Source organism: Gekko japonicus, unplaced genomic scaffold (genome assembly GCF_001447785.1).
Source record: "Gekko japonicus isolate JY-2015 unplaced genomic scaffold, Gekko_japonicus_V1.1 scaffold2158, whole genome shotgun sequence".
Lineage (NCBI taxonomy): Eukaryota > Metazoa > Chordata > Lepidosauria > Squamata > Gekkonidae > Gekko > Gekko japonicus.
This window is the reverse complement of record NW_015177083.1, coordinates 86,537-102,799: the sequence shown is the minus strand read 5'-3', so window position 1 is coordinate 102,799 and position 16,263 is coordinate 86,537. Positions and strand designations below refer to the sequence as shown.

The window sequence follows — 16,263 nt, the reverse complement described above, 5'->3', positions numbered from 1 at the left end:
CAAAAAAATTTAAAAATGCCCCTCTGGGTCTCAAAGCTTCTCAAGTTTTTTTTTTTTTTTTGTATAATTAAAAGTCCTGTTTCTCTGTCTTCTGATCATAAGCACACATGCTTGCCATCCAGACCCTGGCTTACACCCAGCCAATGCTTTGTTGTTGTTAGGTAAATGCTAAGGGGTTTACAAATGATATCAAGTACTCCTCAGTTGTTTGCCATTCTCTTGGTGGTTTCAGATAAGGATAAATGCCTAGAATGGCTTTCATTAAAAAAACTGGAGAGAATTCCAAGCCCTTGGCCAATATCAATAAAATAGAGATGATTCATTAAGTGGCAGCTGTCATCACTGCTGCCTCTGCATCGATACAGAAAAACACAAAATCCTAATTCTGAACTCTTGCATCACTCTGATGTTTGTCCCGCTGTATAAAATGCACGTTTAAATTTTCTAAGCATACTTCAGATTTTTGAAGCCTTTCACCTTTTATTATCTCTGTGTTCAGATCGTCCTCCTTTGCTTTACCCTGTTGCTTGCTGTTTCTTCTCTATTTCACCCAAGATTGTTTCCCCACCAAGACTGTGTTCCCGTTCCTGAATGGCCAGTGTTGTACAGAGTTTATATCTGTGCAGACCTCTATCTAAGAACAGGAATGTGGTTTCTAAAGACTCGGAGGAGCCGTTGCCCTAGTTTCAATTGGAATTGTTATCCTGGTTGCAGGGAAAAGATATTTTAGCTTTCATTTTTGTTGTGTTTGCAGAAAACAGAAAACAAAACAAACAAAAAAGTACCCAATGTGAATACATTGTCTGCAAATACAAAGAACACTGAGTAGCACAAATTGGTTGTTGGATGAAAATAAGTGTGGGAATTTAAGAGTTCAATTTAAGGTTTAATTGTCCATAACAAGAATATCTGTGGCAATCACAGAAGAGCCAGTGTGATGTAGTGGTTAGATTGTCGGACTAAGATCTGGGAGGCCCAGGTTCAAATCCCTACTCTGCCGTGCACGCTCACTGGGTGACCTTGGGCCAGCCACACACTCTCAGCCTAACCTACTTTTCAGGGGTCTTGTGGGGATAAAAGGGAGGTGAGGAGAGCAATGTAACCCACAAAAAAAGGGGAACAAGTTGCTTAGCCAATGCAAATCTGACAGCACTGATCTGTTGGTGGAACTCTTTTCCAGGGCCCAGTGGCCTTCAGGCTAACGTAAAGCTAGCACCTATTACCGTTCATGACTCAGACAGTGAAGATGAAGATGAGAACATGGCAACCTCAAGATCCTACATTACAAACAGCATTGCACAAAGTTATTCCGATGGAGAAGAGAGAATTAGAGATCCTGTGGAAATCCGGGAGCCTTCAGGTGTGTTTTCTTTCACGAATGTAGTAAAAATAGTCCTTTTTGAGCTATGGGCATATGATTTATAAAAGGGAGCTTATTATTGGTAGGTTTACCCTACCTTTTCATTGGCAGTCTTTGGTATTTACATAAAAAGACTGAACTCAGCTTTTGTGATTGTTTTTTTAAATGCATTTTTTTCTCCTTCCTACCGTGTAGAAGGAGAATACCATCAGCCCTAGATCTTCTAGAAACCTATCTAGTTCTGACAGAATCCTCTTCCTTCAAGCTCTTGAGACTGTGGATCATTCAGTCAGGAATGGCAGCAGAGTACAGTTTATATCTGTTCTTTTGTAGCAATCATGAATTAGATTGGGTGTGTACAGAGAAGTTTTATACAGAAATTTGACTGTAAATACTCTGGCAAGCTTTCCTGAGATTTACCAAGTCCATTTATTTTCTTTTTAAAAATTGGATCATGATCTGGTGATCACAGAACTTCCTCTTCTGAGATTATTGTAGTCTCCACCTACCTTTATTACTTTTTTTGTTCTGTCCAATATGTCTAATGATAATACATTATGAAAGTTTTCAGGGGGGTTTTGTGTTATAAAGTTAGTTGCCCATCCAAACATTCTGGTAGTCCTGCCTATTGTGATTCAGTGAGAGACTTCCTGTTGAAATATTGCACTTTCTTTACTACAGAAGTTTTCTTCCACCTTCAATTTTTGTTATTCCTACCTCTCAGATTTGCAAAAAGTAAAGATACATGTGCTATGGTAGAGTGCTGCAGTTTGCAACTCTTTCTCAAGTATTGGGTATGTTTGTAGTTTTTCTTATGGAAAACAAATATATTTATACTGTTAAATTTCATAAATATGACAACGAAAGCTCTTTTATGTGCTAATGAAGTTATAAATGATACGTATGTTGTTCAATCAGTAAGTGAACCATAGGTTCGATTGAAAAGTAAGTATCAATTTCAGTTTCCCCTCAAAAAAATTCTGGAGGGGGGCATTTTCCCCTTGTGGCTTCAAAATTTCCAGAAATTTTACATCTCTAGTAATGTCTGTGTATATCAGAGAGAAAGAACCTATCAAAAATCTATTTGCTGTCAGCTATACCAAGAAATGCCCTGGATAAATAAAATTAATATCTTCCAATAAAAATAGGGTTGATACACCAACAGGATGTTATTTGACCAGATAGGTGCTATAGGAGACTGCTAGCTATATAAACAAATGTGATTTACCTAAGCTGGCTGATGGATACAGGGTTTTTTTAGCAGTTTCAGTTTCAGGACACTGCAAGTCTGTGGTATGGAAAGTAACTTTTCACATTACCTCATAACATTCTTACCTTTTATCTGATATTATTTTTGTTGCAGTGAGTGGCAAGGGTAAGGCTCCACTGAGGAAGAGATGCAATGCCAGCCGGGTGAAGCTGTTTCTCTCGGAGGAGAGCAGCTGTGAAAAGGGCTGTCAAGTCACTAGCGAGCAGATCAAGGCAGATATGAAAGCGGCCAGTGACGTGACAACTGAGAGGAGTAAAAACAAAGATTGTTACCCTGGCTGTGGAGGGGGCACAGGACCCCCAGGGACTTTGGCCACTACTGCTTCTCAAAGCCCTGATGACACAAGGATTGCTAATAGTTCCAGTGAGGCCCCTGCTGCAGAGGATCCTGAGAAGTGCCTCTGCAGAAGTGAAGGCTCCAATGAGAATGACAGTGAGGAGAATTCTTTTTGCTCCAGATGTTCCTGCAATATGTCCCAGAGCCAACAAAGGAGGACTAATGGGGTGTCTGATGCCGAATGCCCGTCCACCAGTGGCACTTGTGGCATGAACGGACCAAATGTGGGAGGGGCAGAAATCTCACTGAGAACATTACCAGTCTGTGGTTCTTCAGGGGAGACTGGCAATGAGAGGACTAGTGAGAGAATATCTGGGTCTGCTAATGAGCAACAGAACACTGCCCCTGAGCAGCAAGGGAGGTATGAAATGGAGTATAATGAGGACTACCCCCGCAGGCCGGTAACAAGAGCCAGAAGCAGACTTTCCCATGTGCCCCTCGTTTCTCAATCAGGTATGGTTGCTTTTGCATAAGTTTCATTACATAGACATAGTGTATTTATCAGAGGAGGGGATGGAACATGGAACAAAGATGGGAATGTCATTGTGAAACAGTAGCAAAAGGGATAAACAGCAGACATGCATTTTCCTCACTATCATCCTTCTGGTTAAAGAAACGGCTCATTAATAGAAATAGAAGAATAATTGGTTAATGGAAGAGGTGATAGGAGAGCTCTTCTTTTTCTTCTGTCAAGTGTGTCTCAAATTTCTCTGTTAACATAACAATCCTTAACTCTGTTTTAAAAGGTTTTTCCACAATAATAGAGAGGTCTGTGATTTGTGTGGATTTCTTCAATTTCAGCTTGCTGTGCTGTGTCCTATACTATTTATGAAAGTCTTTGGACCCTCAGGAGTAGCTTGTGGGGTTGGGGTCATATGTGCTTCAGCAGGGAAGGGGGCAGAGAAGAAAGATGTGTTCCACAGGCAGAGCTGTGGGATCCAACAAATTAGGAATTCTGAGGGATTGTCTTTTTTAAAATTAAAGTGGTGAGTCTCTTGTGATTACTGAAAATAAAGTGACTTCCTCCTTTAGTCATTTCCATTCACAAATAATCTTTGCTTCATTGTTGTGTGCAGACAGGTGATATTCATATAACAATCCTCCCTTTTGTCTGATTCAGTGAGCAGAACTCCAGTATGTGTCACTTCCCTGTAAATTTCAGGAAAAATCTGATGTGAATCTGTGAAAAAAAAATGTTCCTCTTGTTCTATTGATAGAGTACTAATTCTTCAAATTTTATAGATTCTGCATAGCTGACATACATAACTCTGGCTTAGCAAGGCAGGCTTGGCTTATGTTTGCACAGTGTTTGATCATGGAATTACTGATTTGGAAGATACCTGCAATGCAGGGAAGCGACTGGCTGAGTACTTGTTTGCTGTAAATTCATATTTGTAACAGTGGTGCTGGCTAAAAGAGAAGCCTTCTTCTGAGCTCCAATCTAGCATTGCATGACTGAATGCATGTGCAGAACTGTAGAATGAATAGGTCACAGAAGTTTGCCAGTACTTCCTGATAAGACAACTCTGTTTCCACTTCGCATCAAGTTCTGCGTCGTCATATGACTCGGTGTGCTTCAGTTGTAGGAGTCTTCTGTCCATCATCAGCACACTAAACTAATGTGAAAATGCACAATACTGAAGCAAGTATTTTGTTCTTTATGATGTTAGCTTGTTTTACATTTATATTTTGCAAACTTTTCAGTTCTGTGTAATGCAGTATTGTTCCTTGTTGAACTATGTAACATAGCATCTTTTGAACAGACTTAGTTTTGAATATTAGGGTTCATATGTGTCCCTCTGTTAAATATATTTAGGTTTGGATATGAAGAAAGGAGAATATTATAATTTAAGTGCATTGTTTACCTGGAATGATGTAGATTTGTTTTTATTAAAGCCTGATCTTCTATGTATTTTGGGTGAAAGCAACTCTAAAGTTAATGGGACTTGTTTTCTGTTTAGGATAGCACTTCTATGTTGGTGATTCTAGACTAGAGATTTCAGGAAGTGCAGTTTTGGTGCAGTTTTGATTAAGAAGCAAAACTGCATTCCCTTGCACTAAGTCATAATAAGTTCCTCTATCCTATTTATCCCACTGTTCTGGAACTATTCTTCTAGAAGACATTATTTTCTCCCCTGCTTTCTAAGCAGCCATTTAGGATATGCTGTTGCTAGTCTGTGTACTGATGACAAATTTACTTCAGTCTTCTTATTACCTCCTACACCACCCCAGAAGCAACCAAACCAAAGCCCCGGCATGCAGTGAAGCGAAAACGGACAGCAGACAAGTCCACAAGCACCAGCGATCCTGTGATTGAAGATGATCACGTCCAGGTAAGGTCTCTTTTACTTGTCAGTTTTTTAACAGTCCAAATGACTCGTTGCTGTACAATATGACACACTGTTTTGGTTGTGATGATTGGCTGTATTTTTGGGGAAGGACACCATCAAACTGGGACAGGGATCATTTTCTGTCTACATTTCTGTCTACATTTGACAACACTTCTGGCTTCAGTTAATTTTGGAGGGTTTCAAGTCTATTCTTTTCTGCTATTTTTTCCTGACATATTTACTTCCTGAGCACTTTGTGTATAATGACTGAAAATACACATTTCCCTTTCAATCTGCGTCAATCACTGTCTGTCTTGCTGATAGGATTAATGGAAATGCCAACAGGAGAGAAGGAAGAAGTTAGGTCACAGCAGTTCAGAATGTTGGATGCTCTCCATTTAGCCACTTGATTTGTGCAGTTTTGTGTTGTAGAACATTGCCCCATCTCATGCAGCAAGAGAGAATAATTTTTATTATGTTTTCTCAGGACATTTGCTGCCCATGGCCCATTATGCATGCACATCCTACTGCAGATTTCCAGAGCAGTAAGCCTTTAATCTTGACTTTGGAATCTGTGCCTGCTTTACACACCATTCTTTTCCCTCCTATGTGTTTATTCTGTAGCTACAATTTTAAAAATGCACTTTTCTAAATCAGGGTGGAACGTCACTTGTGATGTGTGGGGGCTGGTGTCCAAAGTTCTTTTTAGTTCTTTTTAAAAAATTACACAATTGCCCTATAGCATCTGCGCAGTTACATCCAGCAAGCACTGTCCATTTAAATCCTAGTGGTTCAGGTTTTGTGCATGCATTTTAGCTTTAGTTCCTTGAATGAAAGAGAACAGAGCAGGCAAGGGGGGGAACCCACTGTTGAAACTGATGAGACTTTTTTCTGAGACTGACAGGCAGCTGCAAAGCCGTTTTTCCATATTGCCATGCACTAGGACTAGGGGATTCTCTGCTGTGTGATTGGCCACTGTAAAAAATAGGAAAGAGTCACATGCAGTCCTATGCAAAGTTGGCAGCAACTCCACCACACTTTGCACAGGGCTGCAGTTTGTATGGGGGAGAAGTCCTCTGGCAGAAGCTCTGGAGAGCTTTTTTAGTCTTGTGCCTCTAAATTGAAAAAAATGGGGGGGGGGGTGTAATTTTCATCAGTGCCCAAGGCAGCTGCACAGTAAAGCTAATTTCCTGCTCTTCCTTGCAAATTTGCATGGTTTTTCTATGATTTGCTAAGCTGATCCTGCACACTGGTTGTGATCTTTGCAGTTTTTAAAAGCCTATTCTATGCAGATTGTACTCTTCCTCCAAATGGATCAATCCCAAGCGATTTTTAAGTTCGGCAGTTTGCAGAAGGGCTCAGCTGCAATTTTAGTGTTGGGCTTCCAGAGAGTGCAAAAATGGTTTCCCCCCCCCCCTCCAGACTTTGTTCACTAAAGCATTAAAGGGGAAAATGTTTTCAAAGCTTTAGGCTTCCCTTCCCAGTGCCTCTTTCCATCTCATGTCAATTTCATTCCAGACTGAGGATCCTCCCCTTTATTTTGTTTGCATGCAGCACTGAAATCCTTTTTTTTCCACTGGGGACGCTACTGTTTGCCTCCTCTTTGATCCCCCTTTCAAGTCAATACCAGCAGGGAACTAAACCTCACACATCTCCTTTCAAAGTTCTCCTCATCGTTTTAATTTTTTTAATCCAGGGATCCGAGGCTAGCAATAGTCTCATATCTCTAGACTCATGCTGATTGTAAAAAAAAAAAATTAAACATTTAAAAATGAGAGGGAAATGAATCTTGTACACTGATGAAAGAGGAAGGATAGCGGAAGGTGCAGAGTTGGCGGAATGACCTTGATGTGGGTGGGGAGTGACCTTCGAGGGGGCGGCAAAAGGGTGGGGGGAATCTGAGGGAATATGTACACATTCGAATTACCTTTGGCTTGGAAGTGAAACAAGGGAGAAATTGGCACAAAAGCACTCTCAGAAAACCCAGGGAAACAGTGACCAGAAAGTGAACTGAGCACCGAAGGGAGGAAAATCAGTGCAGAACAAAGAAAACCCGACAGACACGCACGGTGAAAGTGAGGGAAAACAACTGTGCATAATAGGCCCATATTTCATTGTATGTGTGTGTATTACGGGAGGGCACAGACCGGGAAAATGGCGTTTCATTGGAAGTTCATGGTTCAGGGATCTCACGAACCACAAACCTCCAATGAACTCCATTTGCCAAACTGGTTCAGGGAGTTCGGCCCACCCAGAAGTGAGCTCTGGGGACATCGGAGCTCACTCTTAGAGCCCAGTCAAGTCAGGTGGCCCAACTCAATTGAGCTCCCAGAGTGAGCTCCATAGGCTTTTATAGGCTTTATATGCCCTTATAGGGGCAAGCCCTAATATGGGCAGGCCCCACCCGGAAGAGGGCTCTGAAAGCCTATAAAAGCCTATGGAGCTCACTCTGGGAGCTCAATTGAGTTGGGCCACCTGACTTGACTGGGCTCTAAGAGTGAGCTCCGATGTCCTATAAAGGCCTTTGGAGCTCATTCTCAGAGTTCAGTCAGGCCGGCCCAACCTGGAGGTGGGCTCCAAAGGCATTTAAATGACTTTGGAGCTCACTCAAGTGGGGTTGCTGGCCGCTGGTGGGCTCCCACGGCATTTAAATGCCTTTGGAGCCCAAGAACACCTGTCCCACAAACCTCACAGACCTCCATGAAAAACATGGACTTTCATGGGCAGATTGTGGGAGACACGTTCTCCCAAACCCCTTGTTCGCGAACCACAAACCAGCCTGCTTCGTGGTCGAACCAGGGTTTGTTTGTTTCATGCCCATCCCTAGTGTATATGTATGTGATTCTTTAAAGCAGTCTTTAATTTTTAAAATAAATTCCCTTCCAGATTTTAACACTGAAATCCAAAAACCTTGTCGGAATCACATTGACGAACTGTGGCATAACAGACCTAGTGCTGAAAGACTGCCCTAAAATGATGTTTATTCATGGTATGTATATTTGGCTTTCAGATGTTTGACAATTTTAATTGATTTTTTCCCTCAAGCTTGGCACATCTCCTATCCTAAATAGTTGCACTTCATAGTTTCTCATTATTCTGTAAGCAACAGGGGTTGGAGAATCCCAAGTTACAATAAACAGATTCTGAGGAGATGCCATTCTTCATCTGTGTCTCCAGTTGGTACTGTCAGTCAGATTGGAGGTGGACAGTGCCCTGTAGGCTGTTGCATTTCCACTGATCTGGAAAGACTATCTGCTGTCATTTGTCAGTTGTTGAACCATCCACCATTCCCTCCACCTATGGGCAGTTTGTGCTGTTGCTGGGCTATCAAATATAGAACTCAACAAAGTACAGCAGGCAAGTGATGGGAATGGAAGAGCCAGGAGAGCAGCACAGACGTGAGGAATGCTTAGAATAGCTTTATGAGGAGGAGGAGGAGGAGGTGGTGGTGGAGATTGGATTTATACCCCACCACTCGCAGTATCAGAGCGGCTTACAAACTCCTTTCCCTTCCCCTCCCCACAACAGATACCCTGTGAGGTAGGTGGGGCTGAGAGAGCTCTGAAAGGAACTGCTCTTTCAAGGTGTCAGGGTCAACAGCAAGCAGGTCCAAACACACTCTCCTGGAAAGGCTATGTTTTATTAGAATACTAGTCTGTTGCCAAGTGGTACAGGCACATTGTCAGGAATAATGATGGCTGCAAGGGGCTCCATACATATACCATGATGCTGCATCTAAGCAAATGAAATCCAAGCGCACGTGTGGGAATCCTCCCGACAGGACATTACATCATGGACAACTTTATGCAGCCAGCCTTTTGTAATGGGGAGGATCCATTTTGAGTTAGTGGTATACGCATGTGGCTAAATCCAGCATCAAATCATCATATGCATTATCTTGTGTACCTATTGCTGAGTTACCATGTTTTGTTTCCTTGTAATTTGTAGCTACCAGATGCCGTGTACTCAAGCACTTAAAAGTAGAGAACGCACCAATTGTCAATCGATTTGACTATGCTCAGTGCAAAAAACTAAATATGGATCAAGTGTTGGATCAAATATTGCGGATGCCCCCGGAAAGAAACAGGATCATTTACCTTCGCCCAATGCAGCAGGTATAAAGATGTCTTTCACTTAACTCAGATGAAGCTGCTAGTATTGTTTCACTTTGGCTCTCTAGTTCTTAATGTCAGAATTGCCAGGGTAGAAGTTAAGGCTGACTTTCAAAGCCAATTGTTGGTGTCTATAACTTCATTCATTCTGAAGCTTTCTCACCCATCTTGAAGTACATGCATGCTGAGAACCTAGTTAAGGGATTAAGTGTCTGTCTAATTTTAGAGCCACACTTCCTGAATTGAACAGGTACGTTGTAAGCATTCTGTTCCCTCATGAAATGTGTCTTTGGTGTCCAAACAAACTAGGCTGGATAGGATACTGTAGTGTTGCTGACATTATGAGCCCGCACATGTGGGGAGGGCGGGGTATAAATCGAATTAAATAAATAAATAAATAAATTATAGGCCTTGTAGTACTGCCTGCAAGGGTAACACAATGCAGCTTGGCATATTTATCATTGTACTTGAATGTATCATGCTTAATTCTTCGAGATGTTTGTTTCTCTGACCAATGCCTGTACATTACCACAGACATAACAACAGCCAAACAGAATCCTGCCTACTTGCTGAGTTTACTGAATTATCCTTATTAATGGTTGTGCTATTAATTCCTGCCTTTTAGTTTGTGTCAGATACACAAGGTAGATCATAAAATAATTAGCACTAAAGTATTCTAAACATGTAAAGTACCCGAAAAATCCTGTCAAACAAATAAGAGAAGCAAAAGCTATAGTAAAGTAGTTAATTAGCTAGAACTGGCTGGCACCTCTGAATACAAATAAATGTGGTGTGCACGGGAATTTAATTCACCAATCAAGCACTAATATGCCATAAGAAATGAATGCAGCTTTGGCCTTTAGGTTACTGTAAACTAAGATTTGCCAGTTTTTCTGTGCTTTTAGAAGAAAACTTGTGCAGAACATCTTCTGTCATGTATTTGGCTCTGAATGTCTGTCTTTTCACCCATTGCTGCATTTTCTAAAGGTAGCCAAATGGCGGCATATTTTGTCAGGGAACTAGAACTGATGATCCACATTGATTATATATGTAAAATCTTTGCTCTTCGTTATAAACCACAATGTACCTTTGTCCACAGGTTGACACATTGACTCTAGAGCAGAAGATTTTTAGTGGCCCTTATCCATATCACATCTGTATAATCCATGAGTTCAGTAACCCTCCAAACGTTCGCAACAAGGTGCGCATTCGCAGCTGGATGGACACTATAGCAAACATTAATCAGTAAGTCTGTGTCTGCCTTTTTGTCTTTCTCTCAAAATCTTATACAGGTTTGGGGGCCTATGAGGAATTGTGGGGGAGGGAAAATTCCATCTCCTCCTCCAGCCCCTGGTGTTTCTGACTCACCACCTCATCTGTCTGCTTCCCCACTTCAACTTCTCCCCTCCTGCCTACTTGCTTATTCTCCCTGATGGTTCAACTCCAGCAGGGTTTTGGGTGGTGGGTTGTTGTTGTTTTTTGCAACACCTGCACATGCACAGATGTGCCTGTTAACTTGGGTGGGTGTACCTTAAGGTTTTTTCTCCCCTGCAAACTGGGGCTTTCCAGGTTTACAAAATGCTGTATGGATTCATGTTGTATGGATTCACCTATCTTCACAGGGGCTACGGCTATTAAGTGCACAGAACAAAAAACTTACGTAGGTTTTTAAAATTTTTGTGGGATTAACATCTAAACTAGGTCTGAAGTATTGGTTGCCAGAGGACTTTAATCTGGAGAACCGGGGTTGATTCCCCACTCCTCCACATGAAGCCTACTGGATAACCTTGGGCCAGGTACAGTTCTCGCAGAACTCTCTCAGCCCCACCTGCCTCGCAAGGTGACTGTTGTAGGGAGAGGAATGGAAGGCAATTGTAAGCCGCTTTGAGACTCCTTAGGTAGAGAAAAGTGGGGTATAAAACCAGCTCTTCTTCTTCTTGCCTGACCTAGTACTTTTGAGAGATGTGAATTGAAAAGATTTAACAGGTAGATTGGTGTATAATAAATGTTCTGTTTGATATGTGGCAGTATTTTCATCTTCACTGATAAATTTGTGTGTTGTTCTGCAGATATTTAATCAGAGTCCTTCCTCCTCTTTCTCCTTCAGAGAGCTAATTAAATATGAGTTCTTCCCTGAAGCCACACGAACAGAAGAGGACCTGAAAAAATATACAAAGTATCCCTGGGGGAGAGACATTTATACTCTTGAAGGTAAGCATTATAGGTAGAAAACAACTATGCATGCATCATTTAAAGAAAGTTGTTTGTGTTATTTTGGATAATGGGGGGGGGGGGATGCCTTCTGGGTGTTAGAAATCTGCCAGTAGAGTGGAACGGACATAAGGCAGTCTTTCTTCTCTAAGGCAGGTACATATCAACTGCCATATGTGTAGATGTAAAAACGCTCCATCAGTCATTTCTATAAAGTAAATTTGGATTTGTGGGGCAACCTTTTTTTAGACAGTCTGAGACACTCGAACTGGAGACAGTTGCAGGTGAAGGAGCAATAGAGGGGTGTTTTTTTTCTATGCCTCTACAGGTGTTGTGGACGGGGCCCCCTACTCCATGATTACGGATTTCCCTTGGTTAAGGTCTCTCAGAACAGCGGAACCTAATGGCTATGCCAGATATGACTTTGAGGATGACGAAAAAAGTAAGTAAAATAAATATTCTTTATAAAGAAATGTAAATGCCTCCTTTCTATCCAGTAGGCTCCTTGTGCAATTTAACTTGAATAAATGACTCTGCATTCCTCCCTGCTCATTAATAACTGAGAGCGAGACTTTACTTTGTGCTCTGACAGTTAGGCAGCTTGTTCTGCCAGGGCTCTGGGCAGTTCCTTCTCTGTAGATTATTAAATGTATTAGGCTTTGTTTACTGCAGTATTTTTACTTCACTTCTGCACTCTGAAGAGATCCAAGGCAGCACCTGTATTCTGTGAACCTTATGGGGTAACTTCACTGCTGTCTTTTCAACATCAGTTGAAACAGTTTTGTTTAGAAGAGCATTTCTTGACTGCTACCCTATTATGTTAACACTGCTTGGCTGCTGAATTGGTGATTTTCTGTAATTTGTATTGTTTTTATTTTTCTGTGTGATTATTTAGGGAATATGTTGCTATGAGGGTTTTAATCTAGTTATGTTTTGAGTGTCTGTAACAGATGGCTTCCAGTTCTACCCTCCAGATGTCACTGCCAATCTCTGATTCTGGAGTGTCTATCCAAATTCCTAGAGACTCCAGACAATGAGTGGCCATGGATCCTCTGTGAGGAGTGGAGGAAAGGAGTTGGTAAAGGGGAATTGTCAGCTCTTCAAATAGGACTTAGCCATGGATAGACATAGGGATAGATATCCTGTGCTAGGCAGGTTAGTCTGTTTCAAAGAGATAGTAACTTGGGAATTTGTGAGAGGATCAAGGCAGAATCCAGAGATTAGCTAACTTTAACTCCTGAGTCCGACTCCAAGGGTGACTGGACTTGTGAAATGTGGAGATTGAATAGGTGAAATCCACTTCAGGTATTTCTGTCAACATGATAAAATAGTGACGGGCCCAGATATACCAGCATTTAGTGAGCCTTTCCTGATAAAATCAGTCCACCTCTCTCGCTTATTGGTGTTTCTTTAAAAAGTATCTGTGTGAGTCCAAAGGAGGATTGGAGAAAGTACAAATCACCTCAGAAACCAGGGCTGCCCTCCCAAGATCCTGTAGGTGACCTGAGCAAGTTACCCAGCCACCTCAGTACTTACATTTAGCCTTACTGACCACTCGCAACCACACATTTATTAAATGCTACCCTTTGCTAGTCGGTTGGGACTTGGGATTCTGTTGCTGGACTGAGGGGAACATTTAGAAATAGCTATGTGGAATCTATTGTCAGTTAACCCTAGATCCCCTTAGTTTGTCTGGACTTCAGATTTATAGTACCCAAGTAGCCCTCATGACTGTGAAAGAAAAATCAACCATAGCCATTGAGGGTGGTAGTGGGAAAAGAGAGTTAAAAAGGAACCTGGTTGTCACAGTGACAATTGCTACTACATTGGCTGAGAATGTGGCAAATAGATGGCTAATAAAAATACTAAAATCCACAAAAGAATTTTGTAAACAGCAGCAGTATGAATGTACTTCTTGTTCAAAATGCAATCTTGGTCAAACTTGTTTCTCTTTAGTTAGTATCACAACCCATAGTAATACATTGGAGACTGAGAATAGAAGAGTTGCTGGGCTCAGAAACATTCTGAGCAGAGAGACCAGAAGAGGGTCTCTGTCCAATCGTATCTAGGAGAAACTTGGATTCCCCTCCCCCAAAGAACGGCCACCCTCTCCCCCCAGCCATAGGAGCATTCATGTTACCATGGGACCCTAGCAGCACAGAGCATCACACAAAAGCCAGTTCCTGCCTCCCCCCCCCCCCCATGGACTAAATAGAAGCACACAGCAGACCACTTGCCTCCCTTCTATTTGGAAGGAATGAGGCATTAGGTCGGTGAAGGCATTTCACCACCAGCCCCTTCCACCCAGTTCCACAATCCCAAATTGTGAGCAAGGAAGCACCTGTGCAATTGAAAACACCCCAGTGGAAATCTGGTACACATCCAAATACAGGGGAAGTCAGATATTAGACAGAAATCTTATCTTGGTCACTTTGAACTCATTTTGGTGTTGAATAGTTCAGTTTTCTTATCATAGCTGTTCAGATTCTGCATTCATTTTTATTTATTTCAGTGGGAAATGTATTTCTGCCTATAGTTTGCTTTTGTTTTGTTTGATTTCCATCCAATTGAGATGAAATTTGCAGCAGTCCTCACTCCAAGGGTGAGTTTTTTGCCAAATTAATGCAAACTAACATAGCTCTGGGTACAATAAAATACTGCAAATTAGAAAGAGAGTGCTAGAGAATTTTTTTTTTTTTTAATGCTGGAAATTTAAAAACACAGCTGCACTGTTTGTTGGGAACAAAGAAATGGGCAGTTTCTTAGGGGAAGGGTAAAAAAACACAAATATGGTGTACCATTAGGCTGATGTTTAAATGGAATAGCTTTACTTATATCTGTGTCTTTTATACTTCGGTCTGAATAGTTCATCTCATAGCTAAAGCAGTTAAAGTTAGCGTGGTTTCCAGTGAATTTCTGTTGCTTCCATTCTCTCTTCCTGTACATTTCTCAGTAACTATATTGGAAATTTATTTTTGCTACATTGATTAAATTTGGCATTCCTCATGAATTCTTGGATTAGAATTCTTTTATTTATTCCCCAGCTCTAGAGTCCTGACTAATAGCATCTTTTTTGTGCCATTCCTTCTTGAGAGGAGTAATAGACAACAAAATTTCCTCTTTCTCCTCTTATTTTTGATCTATGTTTAGAAACTCTGGCTTGTATTGTCAGACAAAATAATAACATTCATGGCTTTGTACATAACTCTTTGGAATTTAAAATGATTCTTTATTCAGATGATCTTTCATTGTTTATTTTGGGACCTCAGTCTTCCATTCCTGTATTAATGAACATGATACTTTTGGTGATTTGTCTGGCTATTGACAACAGTAAAAAGATAAAACACTCACCTCCAGTAATCCAATGGATTGAAGACCTTACTACTTTATTAATATTTGAATATTTGGCATGTAGACAAATTTTTCCATATTTGGAAACCTTTTATGGATGCTTATCTGTAGACTTGCTACCATTATTGTTAGATTTGTCATTTCTGTTTTGGGATTGCAGATTAAATAAAAGTTAAAGTTTATGCTTTTTTTGAAAAAGAATTTTAGAAAACCTCCACTTGCATCCATTCTTTCTTCTTGCACATTTTTAGCTACGATTTATGCTCCTCGGAGGAAAGGACAGCTGTCAGCAGACATCTGCATGGAAACGATAGGCGAAGAGATCTCTGAGCTTCGTCAGATGAAGAAAGGTGTGTTCCAGCGGGTGGTTGCGATCTTCATCCATTACTGCGATGTTAATGGAGAGCCAGTAGAGGATGATTACATCTGAATAGATCACCCTGCAGGCTTCCAGCCCTTCCTCCCTTTTGACTGGTATCGCCAGCAACAAAAGCAAGTGGTTTTGTTCCACTGCCTTAGTGCACTGAGAGGTCTTGGAACTTGTGTGCTTCACAGTTGCCCCAATGCCTACTGGAATAGAGTTTGTAGTACATGTATAATGAGAAGTTGCGTTGAGTACTGAGGATTCTACATAGGAAAAAAACCTTCCTAAAGTTGACTTTATTTCTTATGTTTATATAACAAATTTAATTTAAGTTCCATTTTAATGAAGGCAACTTATGGCAAAGGAGGGAAAAGTTTGTATTTCTTAGTCTGTATGATTCATAGCAGTATTTTTTGTTTGTTTGTTTGTCACGAGCAAAACCCCATATGCTATGTTCAGGAGTCTTTTAATCTGTGCCTTTTCTCCTCTTGAGCATCTAAGAGTCCAATGAATCTGAGTAAATCTGTTCAACAGTCCTTGAGTCTTGTGCATTTTTCAAGGGGAGCTGCATCAGAGTAGTTAAACCAGTGAAGAATGACAGAAATGGAAAGAGCAGCCACTGAAATAATCTGCAGAAAACTGTCAATGGTTTATTCCTTTTATTGAAAAATACATATTAAGGCAGCTTGCTGTTTCGGAATTTAGCAAATAAAACAAGACATGTGGACTAGATTGTGCGAAATTAATAAAAAGCAATAAATCTAACGTGAGGCTGCTAATGTTACTTCTACCTGAATTCTGCAATGCTCATTTTGCCTCTGAGTAACTCATCTCTGCAAAGTATATGGTAGTCATTGGTTCCCTGGGTTATTAAGTCATTAACCATGAGTAACTGTGTACAAGAACGGCTAAGACAAGTGCATACAAAT

The 16,263-nt window shown here is 41.0% G+C and overlaps 1 protein-coding gene across 2 annotated transcripts in view; it reads left to right on the top strand.

Moving 5' to 3' along the window:
* The window catches only part of FBXO38 (F-box protein 38), a 45,055-nt gene extending 29,109 nt beyond the window's left edge, over positions 1-15,946 (top strand). For both annotated transcript variants that reach the window (XM_015428265.1, XM_015428266.1), the window contains exons 14-22: positions 1,181-1,360; positions 2,724-3,419; positions 5,199-5,299; positions 8,183-8,285; positions 9,245-9,411; positions 10,508-10,653; positions 11,516-11,619; positions 11,948-12,061; positions 15,222-15,946. In XM_015428265.1, the coding sequence (XP_015283751.1) occupies positions 1,181-1,360; positions 2,724-3,419; positions 5,199-5,299; positions 8,183-8,285; positions 9,245-9,411; positions 10,508-10,653; positions 11,516-11,619; positions 11,948-12,061; positions 15,222-15,400 (1,790 nt within the window). In that variant the 3' untranslated portion in view covers positions 15,401-15,946. The remainder of the gene's footprint in view (positions 1-1,180; positions 1,361-2,723; positions 3,420-5,198; positions 5,300-8,182; positions 8,286-9,244; positions 9,412-10,507; positions 10,654-11,515; positions 11,620-11,947; positions 12,062-15,221) is intronic.
* Positions 15,947-16,263: the final 317 nt, after the last annotated feature.